At 45.9% G+C, this 23,896-nt stretch overlaps 1 protein-coding gene across 1 annotated transcript in view; it reads left to right on the forward strand.

Annotated features, from left to right (window-relative positions):
- Positions 1–732: 732 nt before the first annotated feature.
- Positions 733–23,896, forward strand: part of PTCHD1 (patched domain containing 1) — a 35,918-nt gene continuing 12,754 nt past the window's right edge. The window contains exons 1-2 of the mRNA XM_010394719.4: positions 733–1,185; positions 13,277–13,937. Of these exons, the coding sequence (XP_010393021.2) occupies positions 757–1,185; positions 13,277–13,937 (1,090 nt within the window). The 5' untranslated portion in view covers positions 733–756. The remainder of the gene's footprint in view (positions 1,186–13,276; positions 13,938–23,896) is intronic.

A 23,896-nucleotide genomic window follows, 5' to 3' on the forward strand; every position in this document is an offset into this window, starting at 1 on the left:
CGCCGGGGGTAGCGCCCGGACGTTTCTGGCGGCCGGTCCCCGACACGAAGCCCCCCACGAAACACACCCAACTCCCCCTCCACGGGCAGCGGCCGTTCCGCGCCCCGCCGCCCGCCCGTCGGGGCCAAGGGCAGCCTGCGCTGCCCCGTCGTCCCGGGGGCAGCGGTGCCGGCGGCGGCGGGCGGGGCCGGGCGGGGCGGGGCGCGCCGCGGCGTCCCGAGCGCGGCCGGCGGGCGGGCGGTCCCGGCGGGAGGCGCGGCGCTGCGCCCGCCGCCCCGTGCTCGGCGCCGCCCGGCGTGGCCCCGCGCCCCCGGGCGGAGGGCGGGGGCGCCGCGGAGGGCTTTCCGCGTCCGCCCCACCTCGCCTCGCCTGCCGCGGCCGGGGGATTAGTCAGCAGTCTGCGGGCAGCCCCGCTCCCGCGCAAACTCCGCGGCGGGGGCGGGGAGCGGCGCTTGCCCCTTCCCCTTCCCGCGGCGGGGCGGCGGCGGGGCTGCCCCCCCCCCCCACAGCCCCCGGCAGTCCGCGCCGCCGCTCCGCGGCGAGGGGCGGCGGGTTGGCAAGTCAGGCACCGAGGGGCTGGGAAACTCCTCTCGGGCACGGCGGCGTTGCGGGAGGACGGGCGCCCGAGCCGCCCCGCGCACGCACACGGGCGGGCGGCGCGCACACACACCGCACACACACGCACACGCGCGGCGGCGGCCCCCGGCCCCCCGCAGCCGCGGCCGGCGGGGAGGCGGCGCCCGGCGGGGCTGCCCCATGGTCTTGCGGGGGCCGTGGGGGAGCTGCGGGGGCCCCGGCGCGGCGCTCGCTCTCCTGCGCGCCCTCCGCACTAGGATGTTGCGGCAGGTCTTGCACAGGGGGCTGGGGACGTCCTTCTCCCGGCTCGGCCACTTCGTCGCCAGCCACCCGGTGTTCTTCGCCTCGGCGCCCGTTCTCATCTCCATCCTGCTGGGCGCCAGCTTCAGCCGCTACCAGGTGGAGGAGAGCGTGGAGCACCTCCTGGCCCCCACGCACAGCTTGGCCAAGATCGAGAGGAACCTGGTGGACAGCCTCTTCCCGGTGAACCGCTCCAAGCACCGGCTCTACTCTGACCTGCAGACGCCTGGGAGGTACGGCCGGGTGATCATCACCTCCTTCCGCAAGGCCAACATGCTGGACCAGCACCACACCGATCTCATCCTCAAGGTAACCCCGGCGGGTCCCCCGGCCCCGAGCATCGCCACCCCGTCTGGCTCGGCGCCCCGCTCCCCGCACCTGCCCGCCGGCACGGACCCGCCCGCGCATGCCGTGCTCTGCCCGCCCGGCACGGGCGCTGCCACCGCAGCTCCCCGGTCACCTCCCTGCAACAGTTGGGACGCCAGCCCGCCGCGGGGAGCCGGCACCGCGCTCCCCGCCAGCGCCGCAGGCTCCGCTCTCTTCCTCCTTTTTTTTTTTTTCCCCCTCATCTTTTTGTTTTTTCCCCGTTTTGCTTGTATTTGCTTTGGGTGAGCGAGAAGGGCAGTCTGACTAGCTTAAATAATTTTTCGGTGTCTCTACTCGCGTGGCAGTTGTGCTCCCGGCTTAAGGCGTCTCGGGCTTTGATAAACTCAAACTTAAAAAACAGTTAGATACCAGTCAGGCTGCCGAGAATGGTTTGGGGGGCTGCTGCTGTGTCTGGACTGCACTTCTGCATGGAGAGGGGTAGCACAAAACCACCTTCTCACTGCTCATCAAGGCAAATGACATAACTCAGCAGCTTATTTTTAGTGGGTAGTGTTTTTTTCCCCTCCACTCCCAGCCCACCACCACCACCGGTTTCATAGATGAAGAGAAAATCCAGCCCAGCTATAGATTGCAGGCATGGTGCAGCCTGTGCTGCCGGTTCAAGTTAGAGCGGGCAGCATCTTCCCACTTGAGCAGCACAGAGCGTGCGAGCCACAAAGTGACAGGACATCTCACCATACCATATATCATAACATGTCGGAAACCTCCGTTTCTTGAAGCTGGTATGCTAGTTCATACCCCAGTAGTTTTGAACAATTTTGGAAAGAAAAACAAGGAGGATAGATGCAAAAACTGAGTGTTAAGAGGGCCAAGTTCACTCAAGAAAAAGGAAAGGAACATTTGGAAATAACCAGAGGTGTGGCTAGCTCAATCCTGCACATTTTTGCTGTTGCCTTGTGGAAGCCCAGAAGATTTCAGCACTGCTTTTTTTTTCCCCCGAATGTCAAACTGTCAGCCCATATAAAAGCCAATGTTAATTATCCTTAATCACTTCAAGGAGTGTCTCTTCTAAAATGAAAAAACAGATGCAAACACTATTGTAAGAGACTTCAGGGAGACCTCTTTACTAAACAGTGAAATAACTGTTACAGTGAATTTATTTGTATTTTATTTCCACTGTAGGCACATATAGAACTGTGGTACAGAGCCACTCAGTATTTTCTGTTTTCTTTTTGACATATTACCCAACAGTAATGAGCAAACATTTAATGAGTGTCGACTCACTAAGTACAGTAACAGCAATGTTACTGGCAAATGAGAAAACTCCAGAGAAACGATTGTCATTCCTTCATTTTCTTGTACTGTGAATTGCATTTGCATCCAGTATGTGCACATTTACTTAGTCATAGAATAATAATGATAATGGATTTTTTCTATGTACTGCTTTCTCTAGAGATGTGTAGTTTTATCAATAGCAGAGTGACACACAAATAAATGGTACCCTGAATCTTTCCGCAAGCAAACTTCTGCATAAGATTTATCACATCAGCAAAAGAGGTATAACTTAGAAAGTTCTGTCAGTATTTAACACAGCTTCATTTTTAATAGACAGAATTCACTAACAAAACTATTCTTTTTCTTTTAGTGAGATAATGAACATCATTGCCATTTGATTGTTTAGACATTGTCAGGCATATCTTATGCATTATGTCCACCTCTTTACTTATCTACTTAATTCCAATATGCTTTGTGTAGAATAGATTAAGTGCCTTGTCCTGATTATGTTTCTGTTTGTGGGCAAAGGCAGGCTCAGGCAGCTGCCTGTCCAACCTTGTGGATGGCCCCATGGGTCAAAGAACAGCAAAACAGGAGGGAGTGCTCCTAGTTCCAAATATTGTTATATCTGTGGTGATGCAGGGCTACATCATTTTGTGTTAACAGGGCCCACCAAGGGAAGGAGAAAGAAAAAGGTGGCCATCAAGGTTTTCCTATACACATTCTGTTGCATGAAGGAGAGAAGGGAGCAAAGGCAGCCCCAGCTGCAGTCCAGAGCCAACCAACTCAAAGGACTGTGCTTGTAAATAAGTGTCCTGGGTGAAACCATAGAGTAAGTCCCACTCACATTTCTGAAGCTGCCGTGTAGGCACAGTCAGGGCAGAGAACCTACATGGCACCTTTGCTTATCTTTTCTTTTCTGGAGGATGACCTCCCCAAGGGAGAGGTTTTGCTTTAGAGTAAGTGTCAGGTCGGACGCTGGCTCCTCCCACATGACTGTTGCTGCATCTCCACCCACAAGCAGGAGGATGGGAGACACAGGAGGATGGTTGCCCCAGGTAGATGCTGGCTCCTGCTAGAGCACATCTTCTTGGTTTCCTTACCTGCCATATCCCAGTTCATCTGCCAAAGAAGGAAGAGAATGAGCCTTGAGCAGCTAAAGCTTCCCTAGTCATGTGCCAAGGGAAGGAGATTTCCCCTGATTTAGGGAGAGGAAGAAGTCAGCTTCTGTTATTGTCCCTTAGTAAAGGGATATGAAGTTTTGGGCTCTGAGTGATCAAAACTGAAACATAGATGGTAGTGTCAAAAGTTAATCAGTCTAACATCCAAATCAGTTCATCATTCAATGAAATAACTCTTGTTGTGACTTCTCTAGAACACTCTGGTTAGCTCAGTGCAGTTCCTCAGGGCACGTTATTAGCCTGAGAAAGTCACTGTTGCCAGTACTGCACGATACCTTGTTGCTGGCTGGGAAGGGACTCTGGGCAGGGCTCAGCCTCAGAATTGTCTCAGCCCAGGGCTCAGGCAGCACTCCCAGAGCAGGAGCTGCTGAAGGGCTCCCGCTGTCAGCGCACATCTGCCAGCGTGACACTGGCTGCTCCCAGGACAGCCCCAGGTCTTGCTGGACGCAGAAGCTGCTCCACACAGGGTCTCTCCTCATTAGCAGAGAGGTGTGTGGCTGCCTTACGGAATAGTTTTGATTTGGAGATGATGCCGAGTACTCTTTCATTTCTTATATTTGTGTAAATCTCTATCCGTAGTTGCCATAGCTCCCCATAAGTGCTTACACCATTGTAGGCCTGCCATCCCAGCATTGCATTTCCAGCTGCCATAGTCACTTGCAGAAGGGAGAAATCTGAACATATCCTGAATCTCTGGTCTTGAATAGTTGTTCCAATAAAAAGCCTTGGTAGAATCTCAGATATGGGAGAGATGCATCCTGAGACTGAGATATCGTGGGAGGACAATAATGAAATTTTACTTGCTGCAATACCTGCTCTATAGCTGAGCATAGGGAGCTGGCATCCTGTGCTATTGGTGTGCAGGATGTTTCTTCCTCAAAATTTGTCTTTCAAGGGAGAGGTAGGAGATAAAACACTTAATTGAAGAAAGTGTGCTTTTACCCCTGTATTTCCAATAAGTGCTTAGAAAAGCAAAAATAATTGGGATATTTGGTGTGGACCATCATGCAGAGGTTCAGGTGATTATATGAAGTCTGTAGAATTTGTCTAAGAAAACCTAGAATCCCACCTAAAAATAGTGTTAGAACAGCCCCCCTACCATTTCATGGTGATATTTTCACTTGCAGCAAGATACTTGTTAGGTTAAAGTCATACAGACTCATTGGGAATACAGACCTAGACAGATTTTTGAACCTCAGAAAATATGTTCTAACTTGGACAGAATTTGAGACACTGATCCTTTTGAGTCTGTTTATTGCTGTATGCTTACAGTGACTTAACTGCATTATACTAAAGACTTTTTTTAATTAAAGATTTCCCCTTTTTCGCAGAAAAATATTCTCTCTTCCATTTCCATTACTGTGTTAATAACATAGTACTAATATTTTTGTGGCAAAAACTCTACTTAAGATATCAAGACAAAAAGATGAAAAGGGATTGAAATGTAACATGCCTTACTGAAGGGGATTGTATTTGCAGTTTGCTTCTATAAAAATCTGTAGATGACAGGGGTTTTTTTCTTAAAGAAACCTTTACTAACTACAAATTTTTAGAAGTGCTTATACATTGCTCCTCTAATATAAACTGGCCATTAATCAATCTAGATAACTGACTAAATATGTATTTGTGCACACAAAGTAAAATTGGGTATTTCTGTTTAAAGACACATTTATTTAAGAACTTCATAACTTCTGATTTTGCAGAACAAAACAGTTTAGCTTCAAAATCTTGCAGACCTCATATTTGTTGGGGTTTTAGTTCCTCTTTCTGCTCCTTAATTATTCTGTTCCTGTTAACGTGTGTTTTGGCACGCTCTGTCTACGGTCCTCACGGATTTCCTCACTTACTTTGTACATGTGAGGAAATTCGTGGAGGAAACAACCATCTTTAGAAATAACCACGTTCCCTTGTCTGTGGTATTCCCAATTGCTCTGCTGTACAAACATGGCACGCTTAAACCATTATTTCCAAAGTCAGTGGAAATGGGTTGTGGTTGTTCTGCGGAGCCAAAAGCTGGGTCTGTTGCGATCCTGAGTAATGCAAAGTACCCTTTTTTTAGAAACTTTTCGCTACTTCTGAATGCCTGGACACAGGCAGTCAGCTGTGGATCTAGCAATGGATGTAGTAGGTCTCCACCTTCTCTGGGTAGCTCAGGCACTAAAAACACTTCTCGGGAAACCGTCAATAGAACGTACAGTGCATTCTGCTGAAAACAAAACAAAGGATGAAGTCATGTCTTTAGAGCAAGGCTGTAAGATGAGGGGAAGAGTCCTAATACAAGAAAAACAAGGGTGTGAAAGCAGCAGAAGTGCAAGCCTGTTGTCATAGCAGCACAATGCTGCAGGGCTAAAATGTATCTTATGTGAAAACAGATGAGAATTAAGATACGCAGGTAAGATCCGGGCACAGCCAGGGAAGAGGGAAGGTAAATAGCACGTTGCAAGGACAGTGTGGAAGTGTGTGCAGAAACCCCCCTGAGCTCCCGGTGTCAGCAGCAGCAGCTCCTCTGCGTGATTCCTGCAGGCAAGAGGGTTTGGTCTCTTCCGCAGGCACTGGTCAGAGCCTGGAGCAGAAGTCCTAAAGTTGCCTGTGCCTGGGAGGATGACTACATCTCACTGGTGCCCACCACACCCCTGCCCTGCTCCAGTAGCACCTGCTGGGACAGGGCCCTTCTGCTCTCCCTCCTTTTTCACTCTGTGGTGTGATGCTCCCTACAAACCCTGTGCTGCTGCCGGCTGAGCAGCCAGTGCTCGGAATGTCCAGCATCCCATGTTGCCTTGCCTTTCCTGCCTTGGAAGGTCAAACTTTGCTTCCCCTCTAACAAACAGAACACATGGAGGACAGGTGTTTTCAATAGGTGGCTGAATGCGTTGTGTGTGCTGGGGGCATCACCCCTCAGGGAGAGCACACAAGTGGGCAGGGCAGGCATCAGAAGCCAGGGACATCTGTGTGTCACAGCCACCGAGGCCAGGCCACCCCCAGGCAGTGCCACAGGGCTCAGGGAGAGCTGCCGGGGCTCCCCACTGACCACATTTGTACTTCCCAAAAGCTGTGACAAGGTCCTGCCTTTAAGTTGGGGTTTACAGCAAGAGAACCCCCTCTCCTGTTGGAAGATAGAAGGAGGAGCCGAGTTGTTAATTAACACCCTCATCTGTGAACTTGCATCTATTAAGTTTTCCCTGCAGTGCAGAAGGGGTTGTTCCTCAGCCTTCTGCTGGAGGAGCTCTTGGCAAGAGCCCCCTGAAAAGCAGTATAAGGATGGAAGGGTGTTCATGGAGGCATCTGAGGTGCATGAGGAGAGCCACCGGTGGTGGAAGACACAGGAGTGAAGTTTTACTGTTTTTTCCCCATCACAAAAAATTGATCTCGTTTGCCGCACACCAGGCTGTGCAGAGGTTTCTGCTGCCCAGGTGTCCTGCCCTCTAGCAGCAGTCATCCCAAAAAAGAGAGTGAGCTTCTCTCGTGTGAACAAATTCAGGCAGATTTACAAGGTGATTGTCAGAATTAAGATGGTATTGATTAAAAAAGCTTCTCCACTTCAGGTTAGAGAAGAAAAATCATATCTAGTGATTTTCTGTAGCTACCAAGAAGACAAATGGAAATGTAAATGCACGCACATCTGCCGCTTCGAGCACTAATAGTTGTCCCTCAGTTGACAACTTGTAGTTGGAACAATTTTTAGATTTTATTTTTATGAAAATTGTTTGGAGAAAATATAAATCACTGTGTTTTGGACAGCTAAAAAAATTAGTCGCAAAAATAAATCCCGTGCATAATTAGTATCTTAGCATCTCTTCAGGAAACCTGATTGTAGGACTGAGAAAAAGAGCCAAGCTACTCATAGTGATCCTCACTGCTTGCTCTCCAGCTGTGACTTCTAATGTTTATCCCAAGCCATTAGAATCTCTTGGCTTGGTGCACGCTCGTCATCCCTCGCTAGGCTCGCATGGTCAGGAGGCCACTGCCCACCGCCCCCTTTGAACCTCTGCCCTGCACCCACAGTCTCGGACTGACAGCAGGGCACAGCCCGGGCCAGGGGCTCCCTTGCCCTCCCCCTCAGCACCTTCTGATGAAAGTACACTCTTGAAAGTTTAATTCAGCCGATGTCTGCAGAACCCATGGTGGGGTTTTTTTGTAAATTAAGCTGGAAGCTGTGCAAGTCTTTTCTCTCTCATAACCTTTTTACGTTTTGACTGAGGCCACCTCTTGACGTAAATAAAAAAGTACACTGCAAAGGTATGAAATGCCAGAGATTACTGAGATCATAGGAAAAGTGGAGAAATTTATTGCTGTCCATTAAAGGCATTTTCTCATCTTCATTTTCCTTGGCACAAGTTACCTGCAAAAATTACTAAAAGAGTAAACCAGCTTCTCATAAAAATGAAGTGTATATTTAAAATTATTGTCTTCATCCTGCTTTCTAGTTTTTCAGTCTTGAACCCAAAACAGTGATAAAATTTTAAACAGTAATAGATAATGAGTTCAGAGCCTTCTCAGTCTTTCCTCCATAACCACAAGATCAGACATTTCTTTACTTTTTTTTAATTTTTTTTTTAATGAAAGCTGAAACTAAAAGAAAAAAATCACAATACTTCAGGCTCCAGGACTCACGGAAAAAAAAAACTTGGTGAAAATGACAGCAAAAAAAATTCTAAGAGTGGCAACACTGAGGAGCGAAGCTAATGTTGAATTTGAACCATCACATGGAGACTGCAAGACCAAATAAGGCAAATAATAGCAGCAACAACAAAGTAATATGGCTTTGCAAAGATGATGCTCCTGAGAGTAAAACATGTGTGTTCCAGATCATTTGCAGTGCAAGAGGACATCCATATATCCAGCTAGTTTTGTCTCATTGGCCATTCATCAACTGTATGTCAAGTACAAAGTACAGCCGAGTCCTTACGATGAGTGATGTCCCTTATAAACACCACATGTCACCACTCAGCAGCAAAACCAAACATGTTTTTGAGGTATATATGATGAGCAGGAGGTAGTTGTACACATCCTTGTGATTAAAAATGGTGTCTGTGACTGACCCAGCTTCCAAGAGAGTCAGGATGTGTTTTCATGAGCTGGGCATGGGAGCTTGTCAAAGACTGAAGGGTCCCATTGCATGTTGCTGTCGTTGTCACAGTGGCATTTACCTGGGAGCAAAGCTGTGCCACCAGCAAGGTGAGACCCAAGTGGGACACTGGTGTCTGGGTCCTCATCCTCTTTGCCCAGAGATTTGATTGGGATAGGAGATTGTGTAATGTGAGCTTAAAGGATTTCCGGGATTGGACCATTTTGCAGATGAATCAGCAGTTTCTAACCCATCCCTGCTGGGATGGGATCTGTTTCCTTCACAGGGAGGCTGCAGACTTCTTTGTTACCTGATTAAATTAACAAAATTCTGGTAATACCTGCTCACTTCTGAATGAAAGAAAGGATTTCTCAACAAAGCAAAGGCGTACAAGTTTTTCTCACCCCTTCTTGTAGCTTTCTGCATCTTTCGCAGGGACTTAAGAATAAAAACTAGTTTTGCTTTCTGTCCTGACCATACATCTCCAAGTACAACCCTTTTGCCTTCAGGCACAGCTTTGATGCCACTGCTGAAAGTTGTGCCAAGCTCTGTGCAGTCGAGAGCTGTCTCATAGAGCCCGGTGTGGGACTTGGCCATCCCAGGGCACCCAAACTGACCCTACTGCAGGGCTCTGGTTCCCAGCGTCTGTCTTCCTGTGCTGGTGGCAGAAGTAGGAGGACTGGCAAAAATAAAACAGCTTGAAGAATTTACAGCCATGGCTCCCTGAGGCCCTGGTGCAAATGGCTTAGCCCAGGATAAATGAAATGATTTTTGCTTCCTGGCGTCTCCTCCTGGACAGAACCAGCTGGTGGGACAGTGCGATTTCACCACCTCCCATCTGTCAGCTGTGCCACAGGCTTAAACATGGCTTGATGTGGAGGTGTGAGACCAGTACAACCCTCACCTGGAGGTATTTGCCAAAAGGGATTTGTCTCCTGGTTGAAGCCATCTTTCCTCTCTGTCTAAAATAAATAACCAAGTGAGCATGGGACTTAAAGTAAGCAAAGACCAAGATGTTACCAAATGCAAATTACTAAAGACTATAGGAAAACACTGTTCCAGAAATCTCTTAATGTTGTGCAGGACACACATAAAACACCATTTTCGGAAGGTAGAGGGGAAGTCCAAGGAATGGTCACTGTTTAAACAATGGCGAAAGGAAGAGGTGGAAGTTATTATTTCATGTCTGAACACTTTCAAGGACCATGTGCCACCGTGGTGAGGGAGCTTAGGTGGTGCTGTGCAGTTCTCATGCTCAATGCTCTGGCATCTCAGCAGCAAACTGATTTTTGGTTCCTTGCACTGTTAGCTAGCTGAAAAAGCTGGGAGTGATGAGCAAGCAGTGCATGTCTCCCTTCAAGAAAAACCATTCATTCAGCTTTTGTCATTCCTTTAAATTTCCCTTTCTCCTAATAGGATCAGTAAGGATAAGAACAGCTGGATAAGTGAGGATCTGGTAGTCAGTCATTTGTCCCAGAACTAGGTGCCAGGTTTATTCCAAGTATGGGTACTTGCTATTACAACCCTCTGCACCGAGGAGTGCAATATGCATTGTGCATTAGCATATTGCTAATGTTGTCCCCATCACACAACAGCCCTCACCATCAGACTAAAGTTTCCTGGAGGACCTCCTGGTGTAACATAGGCAAGCCAAACTGCAGGCTGTGCAATCCTTTGAACTCACAGGATGTGCCCTTGTAAGTTCTTGGAGCTTCTGTTTTCTGTGGAAACCAGTCACCCAGGGTTATGAGTGTGGGTTCCAGATGTGGGTGGAAAAATCTGTGTGGCTGCAGCTGAATTCCCAGTGTGGCAGCAGAAAGGAGAGTGCCGTGGGACTGAAGCTCTCATCAGGGAAGAGGAAGCATCTGTGGCTCACAGGCTGCCACAGGCAAGCAAAGGGAGAAAGGAGAGAGAGCCTGCAGCCATGCTGCAGCACACCCCTGCCCTGCACCAAGGCAGCAGAGGGCTTTCCTAGCATCAGGTCTGAAAAAAGTGCAGATAAATTGATGTGTTTGTCTTGAGAAGGAAGTCTGGGTCAGGATTCCCAGTGCTGAATTCTTGGGCATGCTGGTACAGTTCTCAGCATACTTTGTTGGGATGGAGGGAATGGCAAGTTTTCCTCTTTTTTGGCTGCTTGCCGCCGATTTGAGACCAAGCATTGTGGCCACTGGCAAAGCTCAGGATATATCTCATAGCTGCTCTAAACTGCACGAGCTTGCAGCCAGCTCTGGGGGCTGCTCAGCTGCCAGGGTATGCCAGGACACAGAACTGTCTGCCTGCGTCCCTCTCCCCCATGAAGCCTCATTGCTGAGGTGGGGTGGGCAGGTCCTCCTCACACAGTGCCCAGTCCAGCACAGCATGGCCTCAGAAGCACCAGGCCACTGCTGCAGAACAGGCTCCTCAGCCTGAAATTATCATTTCCAAGAGGAAAGGAGTGTTTTAGGTATGACATTGAGCTTCTAGCCTTTCACTAAAGATGAAGTAATAGCTGTGATAGATGAGGTTATTTTATAACCTAAATATTAAAAGAAAGTGCTTCAGGTGTGGAAGGAAGCAAATGCTGCAGTGAGGCAGGGTGGGTAAATAGCAACACACACTGTTTGATAAAAGTTGCATGTCAGTTTAGTTTCTTCTGTGTTGTGTCACTCCATAGATCCTCTCTGAAGGAGTTGTATTGTGAATGTAATAAAGGCAGGAAATTCCTTCTATTCCTCCTGGTTTCCCTCAGCTGCGCTTCTTTGTGTGACGTCTTGTTTTATAGCTGTTGTCAATGAAAACCATTCAGTAGCTTCCACTGCAAAAAAAATTTAAATCAGATATCTGTCTTTGATCCGGTAAAGCAGGGAATTTTCGCCAAACTGTAGTGACATACATTAGAATTTGTACCCCAAAAAGCAGAGCTTTGCAACCCCAAACTGAAAACCCCATAGAGGTTCATTTCTTTGTCATGTTCCTATAAATCTTTTAATTTGTTTTGTTTTAGAAGAAAGTTGTGCAAAAGACCCTAATCTGTCATATAGACAGTTACATTTGCTCTCCCACCACAGTGAAAAATTTTGCTTCTCACCATGGCCAGGTATCGTGTTCTCACAGTAATGTGAAAAGATTTGTTAGTTCAATTCATTTCTCAAAGTTATCTTTCTAATATCAGTATTGAACTGTTACTTCTGTTAAAAAAATTAAAACTCCTCAAATGTGGAAAAATACACCCCCAAGCTGCTAGAGAAACAAGTTGAGAATATAGGAATGTTGTAATCTTTGTCTATATGATGTCACATTATCCTGGGGAATGGCGGCAACATAGCTAATTTATACCCATCACAGACTCTGCAATGTAATCACAAAACAATCAGATTCATAGTACCATATAAATGATGGGGGGTTGCTGCAAATAAAGTCACTATGACTGTTTAGTTTCAACAGATGCAGGAGGTTAGCCAGGGTTATTAGGCATTTTTCCCGTTGCCCCCAGATGAGTGTATAAGCTCTACTGCTCTCCTGTACACTGTCTTCTATTTCTTTAAACAGTGTTTGTCATCAGAAAGAATGATACATGTTAGCAAACTCAATATTTTATTTTTGAAAAGCATTGTAACCCCACCCTATTAGGGCTATTCTCTTGCCATATTTTAAATTTCTTGTTTCTTCTATGTTGACCAAAATGGATTCAGAAAATGTTGCAAGAGTTTTCTATATTTTTTCAAGAAGAGATGGTAATTTTTTCTGCCTTTCTTATGGTCAAAAATAACTGAATGTTTTTGGGGTCAGAGCTCAGGCATGGCAAATTACAGAAGGATGAGAAACAACTTAAAAAGGAGGGTGCACTAAGAGCTGCTAGACCTAACAATAACCTACAAACCCTAAAGTTAGGGGACCCTCACTGGTTAACTGAACCTCTCAGAGGGAGCAAGAGAAAACCAGTGTCTGTCTCTGCCATTGCTTCCTGCTCTCAGACTACTGAGGATTTGATGGGGGAAGGAGGGAGGAGAAAAGAGGGCAAAGCAGTTGTTGCCAGCTGTCTTTTCCCTGCTGTGCCAGCAGTCTCTATACGTAGGACATGCAGCTGTGGCCTGTCCTTTACTCTGAGCTAGTGCTGGTCCCCTGCACTGCCAGGCTGCTGGCGAATCCTGCACAGGTGGCACACCTGGTCATGGTGCTCTTCTGCCTTCTGTACCTCAAGTTGATCTCTTGAGAGAGTAATTGGGCAATCCTGAGCATGACAGTGTCCCTGGACATGGTTGGGCTGTCGCTGGACCTGTTGAGTTTACTTATTTAGAGAGGCCAGTCAGCAGATGCATGTGGCACGTATGCAAGTCACATTATGCCAGAGTTACCAGCAAAGGACATAGGGGAATAATACTGCTGGTTGGATGCATGTTTCTTTTTTTTTTCTCCAATATATGTGCTATTAATACTGCAGTCACTGGAACTTTTGTTGTTGTTGCTTAGATCAAATAGAAAAGGGACGGCGGTGAGGAGCTGCTGTCGTTCTGGCTGCTGCTGTGCGAGATGAACTGATGAATAACGTGTGTGATTTCTCTTTCCCTTGTAGTTGCACTCTGCAGTGACCAGGATCCAAGTTCAAAGACCTGGTTTCAATTACACGTTTGCCCATATATGTATCCTGAACAATGACAAGACATGCATAGTGGACGACATAGTGCATGTACTGGAGGAATTAAAGGCTGCTCGTTCTTCTAATCGAACTAATTTTGCAATCACTTACCCGATTACTCACTTAAAGGATGGCAGGGAAGTGTATAATGGGCATCAGCTCGGTGGGGTTACTGTGCACAGCAAGGACCGGGTGAAGTCTGCGGAAGCCATTCAGCTCACCTACTACTTGCAGGCAATCAACTCCTTGAATGACATGGTGGCAGAGAAGTGGGAATCCATTTTTTGTGACACTGTTGAACTTTTCCAGAAATCCAACAGGAAAGTCAAAATGTATCCTTTCACTTCTTCTTCGCTGAAGGAGGATTTCCAGAAGACGAGCAGGGTGTCAGAACGCTACCTGATCACAAGCTTGGTCCTTGTGGTCACCTTGGCCATTCTCTGCTGCTCCATGCAGGATTGTGTCCGCAGCAAACCCTGGCTTGGCCTTCTGGGATTGCTGACAGTGACCCTTGCCACCCTGACTGCAGCTGGGATCATCAATCTCACTGGTGGGAAATACAATTCCACCTTCCTGGGAATCCCCTTCATCCTGTTAGGTAACTATCTCCTCTCTCTTTTGTGTGTTTGTGCCTCCCTGACGCATTTCCCAGTAAGCCGAGAAGCATCACTGCATGGTTCCTGTTCTCTCATCCCTGCAGCACTGCCCCATGCCAAATCCACACTGCCTCTTTTCTGAAACTCTTTTTATGGTGCCTGGATGTTAAAATCGTGCCTGGGGCTCCAGTATGGCGTAACACAATGCTGTGGGATGTGGAGCCTGTGCAGTAGTAAGGAACAAGGATGTGCAAATGCCATGCCTTTTGCAGAGAGGGAGCCCAGCTGCTGCTTCTCTGTGGATGTTTGATTCTGGTTTTGGAGGGAGACCTTTGCAGTGGTCCCTATGCAACACTGACAGCATCAGGTGCGCTGGCAAATCATAGGGCTGCCCATGTTGGGCATTTAGGGAGTGCTGGCTCCTTTGGAGACCAGAGTGGTGCTGTCCTGGCTTGGCAGGTGCCTGCCTGTGGGATAAGAGCGGTGGTTGGTTCTGGGTTGCATTGCTCCAGAAGTCCCTGTGTTGGCTGAGCAAACATAGGGAGGGTTTCACAGCCCTGGGGGAGAGAGCTTTGACACCCCTGGCCAGGGATGGATGTGCAAGCCCAGCACCAGCGCACCCCACGGCAGAGGGTTATGGAGGGAAGTAGCGCTGGCTGCTCCCTGGCTCCTGTGCCAGCAGAGACATCTTTATCTCCCTGGGTTTTGTACCACCTTCACTCGCTGTGGGATATGGAGTGGTTTTGGTTTGGTTTGGTTTGTTTTCCTTGAAGGTAGGAAGGGGGAGGACAGAAGTGTGGTCTTCTTGCTCCCAACCCAAAGTCAGAGCCCTCTCCTGCACCAGGGCGTTTGTGGGAATGCTGCATACTGTACCCAAAGAAGCAGGAGGACTTCACAGGAGACAAAATGAGAGCTCTGGAGAGTTCACAGCCTCTTTGTTTGTGTTTGGTTCATAACCAGTGTGAAAAGCTTTGTGCACTGTAGGTGTTTAATATGTCCTTGTTCACGCCATTATTCATTTGTGGAGAATAATACATGCATTGATTTGATCACAGCTTCCCCGGCTGAAAATCAGTGTTCAGTAATACTTCAGGTTTCAAGTGTGAGTGTCTCCAGTGACTTAGTCACATCATCTAGTGATATGGCACGTTTTGAGCACAGCTATTTTTATATCCAGCACCAGGTTCCTGTGCTGTGGTGGTACTGTAGTGCTGTAGCACTGTGGTATTGTTGCACTTTAATTAAAGGCTATGCTTCAGTGCATCACACTACCAGTTAACATACAGAATATATTCAGTGACAAACAGAATTCAGCTACATTACATCGGCTGTCATTTTCAGATGACATCCATGAAAGTTAAACTACATTGTAATCTACAGGAAATGCAGCACAAGAAAGTCAGAGTCAAAAGAAGGGTGTCTTTCTGACCTGAGTCTCTGGTTTCTTTGGTGGGTTTTAATGCCTTTTCATGTATTATAAAATTCAATTCCTCAAATTAAGTAGTGTATATTAAGTGTAGCTTTAGATAGGAGGGGATTTTCAGATGTGTTACAACAGTAGCAGAAAAGCAGTCTGAATTCCAGACATATGAAGTGAAATTACATGGGGAAAGCGACTCAAAAATATGAAATACTAGCTTTGTTTAGGGATCAAATATCTGCTCACTGGGACAACCTTTCAGATCTTTAATTTACTAGTAGTGACAATGCTGAGACTTGAAATCCTCAAAGACTTACAGATAACTGTGAAAAGTTTCACGTATCTGTTTTACTGTTCCTTTAAGTGCCAAGCTGTATAGTCAACTCTGCTTTTCTTTTCCTTTTTCTTCTTTTTCCTGAGTGTGGGTTTTTTTTGTTTGTTTTTTTTTTTTTTTTTTTTGGTCTTGCTTGGTTGAAGTATTCCACTCTTAAAAGGGCAGCTCAACTCCCACTGTGAACAAGCCAAGATAGAGCAGCCAAGTTCATGTGAATCTTGCCCGCTTCTCAGCTGCATAAAATCTCTCAAGGGATGGGAATATCAACAGGTGAACAGAAGGCACTGAAGGCATTTTGGAGTTCTTAATGAGAACTGTTTTAAACTGGCAGATAGCTAGAAAGGCAGATTGGCCTTTTTTTTTTTTCCTGAAGTACAACGGAAAGATTCAGCATGAGTTTTGAAATGTCTTTCATACCTAGATGTTGTTTTGCTTATAAAGGATGTTTTAAGCCGAGGCAACTGAAGGGTGAGATACTAAGAACCCTCCGTCATAGCCCGCTGAACTGCTTCCGCTTAATTTCAGTGAGCGTCAGATTAGATCATAGATTAACTGACCTTTAGAAAGCGAAAGGATTTCTGGCTAACGATGCAGCCCTGTATCTATTACTCATAATCTCATGGCTAAAAGCAAAAATGAGATAGAAAAAATGATTACACTGGACATGTTTCAGGCGAGGCCCCTTTACTGGTATACATCATTAATGAAGTTTCCCTGGTTTATAGCAGCTGAGGATTTTTAACTTTTCATCAGCGTTGCGGAGGCGGGGGGACACTCTCCAGACATCATTTGACACAGGATGAGATTACATCTTTCATAACAGATAGTTTTCATCATGCACTTTGTCTCCTCCTTGGACTGCTTCCTCCTGTGTTTCACTGCACAACCACTACAGCATTTGCATCATGTCTAACCTGAGTTCCCCTTTTGCAACCTAGCTGTCCTCCTTATTTATCCACTGCATCTGGAAAATCATTTATTTTCTTTTTCTTTGTATATTTGGGACCACTCTCACTTGCCCAGTCCTCTTCCTTTTCATTGCAGCTTGCCTCAGACTATGTTTACCAGACTTCCAGCACTCTTCTTACTTTTGACCATTCCACCACATCTTCTGTGGAGTGTGGTGCCTAAATCCAGACACAGGATTCAGACTGAGGCTTTCAGCAGCACGGAGAGTAGGAGGATGATTTTTCACATCTTGCATATGGCACTGCTGTTCATACATCGCCATATGTCATTCATTTTTTTCTCAGCTGTGTGAAATGGTTGGCATTTGGTTGGTGGTATATGGTAATTCACAGATCCTTCATGTCGTTTTCTACCCTGTTTTCACAGTCATTTATTCCAAACAACACGTAGAAGTTTGCCCTTGTCCTTGCTGAATTATAGCTTGTTTATCTCACACCATTTCTCTTCAATAAGTTTATCTGGAGACCATCACTGCCATTCCAGGATGTATTAGCTGGTCAGCAATGTTTTACAATTATCAACCTTTTCATATTTTCAAGAATTACTTTCTGAATAGGTTGTCCAGTCACAAGCCCATTCTAAAAATATCAGCAGTGTGTCTGGAAAATAGTCTGATCCAAGTGCTTTGTAATACCTCTTTCATTCATCCTGTTTTCTTTGACATCCCTTATTCATCAGCCATTTCCAAGAACAAACAAGCTACAGTGAAGGGTACCAGCCTCTGTAGATGTTGAATCCTCAGCTTTAACACCAACAGGGAATTTAAAGTTACTAAAGTACCATGACTTACCAAATTACAGTCTTAAGCTCAGGCTGTGTAAGTGTCGGCAGGAATATCTTTTGCCTACTCCACCTGTTAAACATGACATGCCAGTTTAAACACTTCATACTTTGGTTTTAATCATGGTAGTTTGTTCTAATTTATTTTACTTTTTAATTAAGGCAGATTACTGTAACCTAGCTTACAAAAGATGATTCTACATAGTGTGTCACTACTGTGACAATTTTATGTTGGGGCAGGTTTCTTTTTTGCCCTCCCTGGTTTCTAACTCAATGGCAAAAATGGAAGCCAGGAGGGATGTGCCAGATACCCCCTTCTCCACCAGATACTAAAAGAATGAAGGTTCCCTTTGGTGACTGGAGGCCCAGCTGCAAGAGGCAGGCAAGTGGCCATGGCTGGGGCTGGCCTGAACCCCACCGAGGGGCTGTGGGGTGAGGCAGCAGAGAGCAGGCTGGCTGCAGCCACTCTTTTCTCTGGGATATCTTGTCAGGTCAAACTGGGAACTGTTCTTCTCCAGCTATAGGTTTATATAGGTACTTCTAACCTGAAAGTGAAGCCTAAAACCTGGGAAAATTGGCAGGCTCCCACCGTTCATCTGGACGTAGTTTGAATTAGCATACGTCTCAGTGGTTTTTAAAATTGCCATCCACATCTGTCAGTGTGCACACAAGTAATTTAAGGACAAGTTTGCTCACATGTGTAGTTCTTTTGGAATACTTTGCTGAATTAGGGCTATTCATTTTTGACCATAGGAACCAAAAAAAAAAAATTCTACAACTTGGTTTGATTTAAAATAGTTGATTTATAGTGTCAGCTGAAAAACAGAATTAAAATTCTGATTTCCTATTGCCTTCTTCATTAAAAACTACAGATGTTTGGTCTGGCACAGATGCTAATATAGCCGTCATAAGTTTCCCTTACACATTAAATTCTGTTTAAAAACTGCCAAACCTTTAAAAATACTGTTTTCCTCAAAAAAACACAGTGTTACCAAACAAATCATTGGACAACAACCAGCACTGTCTGAACAAGTTTTTGGCGTGACTTTTTTTCTTCCCAGAGGCAGAGTGGAACCTAGGCACTCCAAAGAAAATTGCAACATAGCCCTTTGCACTGCAAACTAGCAATGTGTTTGCTGTTCCTTCGGAAATGAATACAGCTTACTTGGGGAGAAGTGGCTGTCTTCAGCTGCCAAGTTCGTGAAAAGCATCGGCTGTGTGAAACCGCGGTGGAACGCCAGGCGCTGCCAGATATGGGCAAGGACGCGGGGCCAGCTCCGAGAGCTTATATTTAGCCTCCAATGCTGGCAGGGGAAAACCAGGTGGAAGTTATGAGAGAGGCTTGAGCTTGTAGCACACTCTAAAAGGAAACGATAGGCAGCAGCATGTGAAACAAGGCAAAAACAGGGACAAATGAAAAACCCCTTCTTAGCACCTCCCTCGCATCCCACCATGCAGCATGCCCCTTCTGGGAAGAGAGAAGGGAAAAGCAGTCAACAGAGAGGTGAAGGGAGGTATGACTGGGAAGGAGCAGGTGGAAATGTCAGGCAGGACCCAGGCAGGGTGCTCCTGAGGTTCAGTCCCAAGTGGAGGAAAGTCAGGAGGAGAAGAACACTTACAGGGCTATGTCTGGCAGGAGGAAGCAGAGGAGCAGGTGAGTTGCAGAACACTTTGGAAGGTACCTGGAGGAACCAGGGCTCATAGTGGCACCTCACAGATGCAGAGAAGTTCCAGTTGCTGCTTAGAAACAGATTTGTTGGACAGACACCTTCCACATGGCTTGCCTGGAGGAGAGCTGTGCTGATGGAGGAGTGAGCTGAGATAGCTGTACAGGGGCACTATGGATGCAAAAAATTGGAGCACCAAAGATGGGATCTGAGGTCAGAGACAGCTGGGAAAGAAGATTGGAAGGAAAAGGTAGGCAACAGAAGAAGAGGGGAGGTCAATGTGTTTGATTATAGGAGTGAAAAGTACAGGAGGGCAAGTGAGAGGATTGTTGAAGGTTAGAGACCATGAAGGCAGCTGGCAACTAAAGCAAGCAGGGCAGCTGACAGTACAAACACCTGAGGGTGCTCAGGCCGGCACACACCAGTACATGGGGCTCACTGGAGCTGTGCCTCGGTGCCAGTAAGGCACCTGGCCTGGCTGCTGCTTAGTTCTCTGGAAGAACATGCTGGTAGGGAGTTGCAACATATGCCAAATTAATACATCCAAAAAGCATTCATTATCCTCCCTATAAAGCATCCAAGTGTTTGCTGTATTCAGTAAAGCTGAAGAGTCAGCATTGGTTACATATAGAGAGTTTCAAAGGGAGAACCAGCCCCTCCACAGGTCTCCCCAGTGCCCTTCAGTCCATGCACAGAGGTAACACACACCCCCAAATGTTTGACTTTGTACAGTATTTTTCCACCGATTTTCCTGCTGTCAGTTAATAAAAATGTAAAGCTTACTGAGTCTGGTTTTTTATTCCCCAGCTAAGCTTTCTCACTCTACCTGTCCCTCTGCTGTCTTTTCATGCTGGGAAGAAGCATGTCGTCCCTCAGCTGGCTGCCTCAGCTGGCTGCCCCCACATCCCTGTCTCACATCTCATCCATCTCTTTTGCAATATCTGGCTGCCTCCTCCAGTAGGTCTCACCCATCTTCCTGCTCCAGGCCATGGCATCTCCTTCCTAAAGCCTGCACAGCTATCAGCACTTTTTGGTCTCCCTAAGCTTCCTTCATCTTTTCTGCTGTTTTCCCCATTCCTGTCAATGTGTTCCCTCTGCCATTTTTGTTGGGTTTTCTTTAAATTTCTCCTCTCTCATCCTCCCTTCTCCTCAGCCACAGCTGGGCCCATTGCTCCTACCATTTTCCCTATATTCCTCCATAACTTCCTTGGCTCTCAGCTAGGTCCCCACTATACTCTGCAGTTGTATCTCAGCTGCTTCAGATTTCCCAGTGATTTCCACCATTCATCCTTTCCTTTTTTCACACTGCCAAAGCACTCCAAGAGTGCCCTGGAAGTACACTTGGTTTTTTGTCACTCCATCTGCTCAGTTTTCCCAGTTCAACCCTGCACAGCTCAGTTACAGTCCTGAAGCATTTTGTGGTTTGTTCCTTTCATCCCTCTTCTAAGAAATGAATAAAATTATCTGGTTTTATCTACCCTGAGCAGACAGAATCCCAGGCATGTCACGTTGCTCATCATGCTTTTTTCCTTTCCTGTCCTCAGTCCCTCAGTCTCTTCTGACATCTCTAAGCAGCCATGCATCTTCTGCAGTCCTTCAAGCATCACCTGGCATTTCTATTCCTCATGGGGGAGACGGGGTAAGAGCAGAAGTATGTTCCCAGGCCACCCTTTCTCACTCAGTGTAGCAGCTAGTCTCACGAAAGTCAGCGTTTTCCACCCAAAGTGGAGCTGATGATTCACCTTCTTCACCTGCTGGTCTTCCTCACTCCAGCTCTCCTCCTGAAGGATGATGTCCCAAGCCCCTTAAGGAACCCAAAGACTGAAGCCACTATTGTATGGAAAGGAAACAGACTTGAAATTGGTGGACAAATGGTGGCAGACTGTTTCAGACACCAGCTCTTTCCTGAGCTGTGCAAAAGCGGCAAGTAGAGCTTGCAGCTGGCACACATAACACACAGCCAACAAGGTGTCCAAGTTCCCCCCTCACCACCACAAACCCCAGTGAAATCCCTGCACATGTACATGCTTCTTGGCTTCAGAAGACTGCTGATGACTCAGATAATTTACAATATCTTTTGGAAAAGAGGAGCTATATCCATAGGAAGTTAGTCCAGAGAACATCTTAATATTGAAACCAAGTGCTGTACAGTCATTGAGTAAGATCAGCTATTTCCTCTTGATTGGTGGTGCTCCAATAAACACTTGTGAGAAGTATGTTAAAGGTGATGCAGCGTGTTCAATGAGCATTCATTTATGCAAAGAGTGACAGAAAGCTGTTACACTTTTGCTGTCTGCATTCTTTTAGCTGCAGGGAAGTCAGTCCACGCGAGGGCTCAATGGAGGGCTTTGTCAGAGGTGTCCCAAACAGTCACAGCTACCAAGAGTCTGGCACAGACATCCTGATTTTCTTCAAGTAGTGAAGTCCCTCAGGGGAAACTTTCACATAGATGTGAACATACTGGAAATTCAGAGATTTAAGAAAGGAATCCTTTCTTTATATACACATGTAGGAAGTATATATGTATATGTTTGTGATACACTTTGCGTACTGGGCCTGGGTGATCAATGAAGACCTGGGGAATGTCAGCAGGAACCAATGTTACTTCATTTTAGGCCTGTGAGAGAGGTGGTGCACACTGCGAGCTTCAAATAAATGACAGCCCCAAATAGGGAATAGCCTAGAGGCTTGTGTGCAGAGAGGGGACCAGTCATTTTCAGGTCATGAAACCTCTGGCGGAGAATGATTTCATCCAGAGGTGGATTAAATTGAACTGGAATAAATATGGATGCTTTGTGAAAAGCTCAGGTTGAGTTCCAAACTTGTAATTACTTTTTTTTTCTTTTTTTCTTTTTTTTTTTAATCAGTAAAAATAGGTTGGATGTGCTTTAACCGAACTTTTGCAACGTTCTGAACATTTTGTTTCACATATGGTTGATCTGTATATTATGAGTAAGAGTAGTGACAAACATCACTTAAACAGGAGAATTTAAGTGTATGCCTGAGATGTTGTGGTTGTAGCTTTCTCACCAGAAAAGGGGAAACTTGAAGTGTGGTAAACAAATCCATATTCCACTGGCCCATATTGCACTGGGTCAACACTCCTAGAAGCAAAGGATATTTTAGCTTGTGGCCTTAGAAATTTAAAGCAGATTTAAAATGTGTTTGCCCCAGATGTACCCACTATGTCTTACTCCATCTCCAGGAGGTTTGCTGTATGTTACTTGGCTGTTCTGTAACATGGTAAACATTAACCTTGCACAGGTGGTTGCAGGAGGCTCTCACTTTTAAGTGCTTCTTTTATACAGCAAGCATAAAATCTGTCCAAAAATCACTTAATGATGAAAATCAGTTTTCAATTTTGTCTGCTGATCCAAGTTATAGCATGTCATGTATGAGATGAGCCTGGGTTTCTTAACATACTAACTCCACATCTGACCACGTCCTCAGCTAGTGAGGCTTGAGGTACATGCTCCACGGGGAAATTCATCTTGCCAGCCACATCTGTCATTCCTTTACTGCCCTGGCATGGCACTCTCCCATCCTGTACAGCTCCCCTGGTGCACAGGGTGGTCCTGGCTCCCCACACACCCTGGGGTCTGCACCCCATGCCAGCAGCAGTGGCGAGCAGACCCCCGGTCGTCCTCCACACGGCTTTCTCCCTGTCTCTTCAAATAACACCTTACGCAGGGCACTCTGCTTCCTGGGGGATTTTCTGATGTGTCTGAGCTAAAGAGGATGAAGAGGCATTCCTGGAAGGACTTTGGGGCAGGGAGACCCTTTGGAGGCCAGAGTCAGGTGCTCCCCTGGTGCTTGCTCCAGAAGCACAGATTTGCACATACAGCACAGGTTTGGCTCAAATGCTTTCGGTTCAGATCTGCACAAGGTCTGGGGTGTCAGTAGATGAGCAAGCCATGCAGACATAAATATTCCAGCAGCTAAAACCAAATTTTGATAACACGCAGCTCCTTCTGTTGCACTGAAAGAAATATGACTTTTAACTTTTGCCAGGTCTTTTGTGAAAACAGAGGAAAGCAAGTGACACGTTTAAACAGAGCTGACAGCATGCTATTTAAATGCCAAAACAAGCCTTTGCTGATTTTTAAGTGGAATTAAATGTTCTCTTTATATATAAAAGTATATTTTGAACTATAAGTTAGTTTGCTTATCAAAATACAAGAGCCACTCAAGTTTCCTCTCAAATGTATCTCTGTTTTTAAAATGTGTTTATCTGACATTCTTGCTATCACTGTAACAACAAAATCTCAAATATTACATTGTTTCAAAAGTAAAAAAGGATGATACAATAAAAACATCCATAATTCTCCCAAAACCTAAATCAATAATTTTATTTTCTTGAAATCAATGGGACTATTCAGGATTAACCACGTAAGTGCTGAATTGCATGTATAATCATTGTAATAGGAGGCTGTTAATTTAAACAGAATTTGGTATGCTTTAAAAAAATAATTTGAAAATGCAGTATTAAGTAGTAAGATTTTTTTCTTAGTGAATAGCTTTAAAATACACATATTCCAAAAATAAAAAGTGGTGAACCTTGTTACCAGCATTGCTGATTAGGGATTGTGGTGAAGTCTAGGATTATGAATACCAAGGCATTGTAGAATTCTACTTAATTAAAATACTTCTCATGCTCTTTGTTTCTTTTCCCCTTGTATAGGTAGAAAAATTACAGAATGTTTATGTGTGTCTTGTGTATTGTGTTTGTATTTCTTCAAAGCTAGAGATTTATATGTGGAATGATTTTCATTTCAATAGTAATACATAGAT

The sequence above is a fragment of the Corvus cornix genome, chromosome 1, assembly GCF_000738735.6.
Source record: "Corvus cornix cornix isolate S_Up_H32 chromosome 1, ASM73873v5, whole genome shotgun sequence".
NCBI lineage: Eukaryota > Metazoa > Chordata > Aves > Passeriformes > Corvidae > Corvus > Corvus cornix.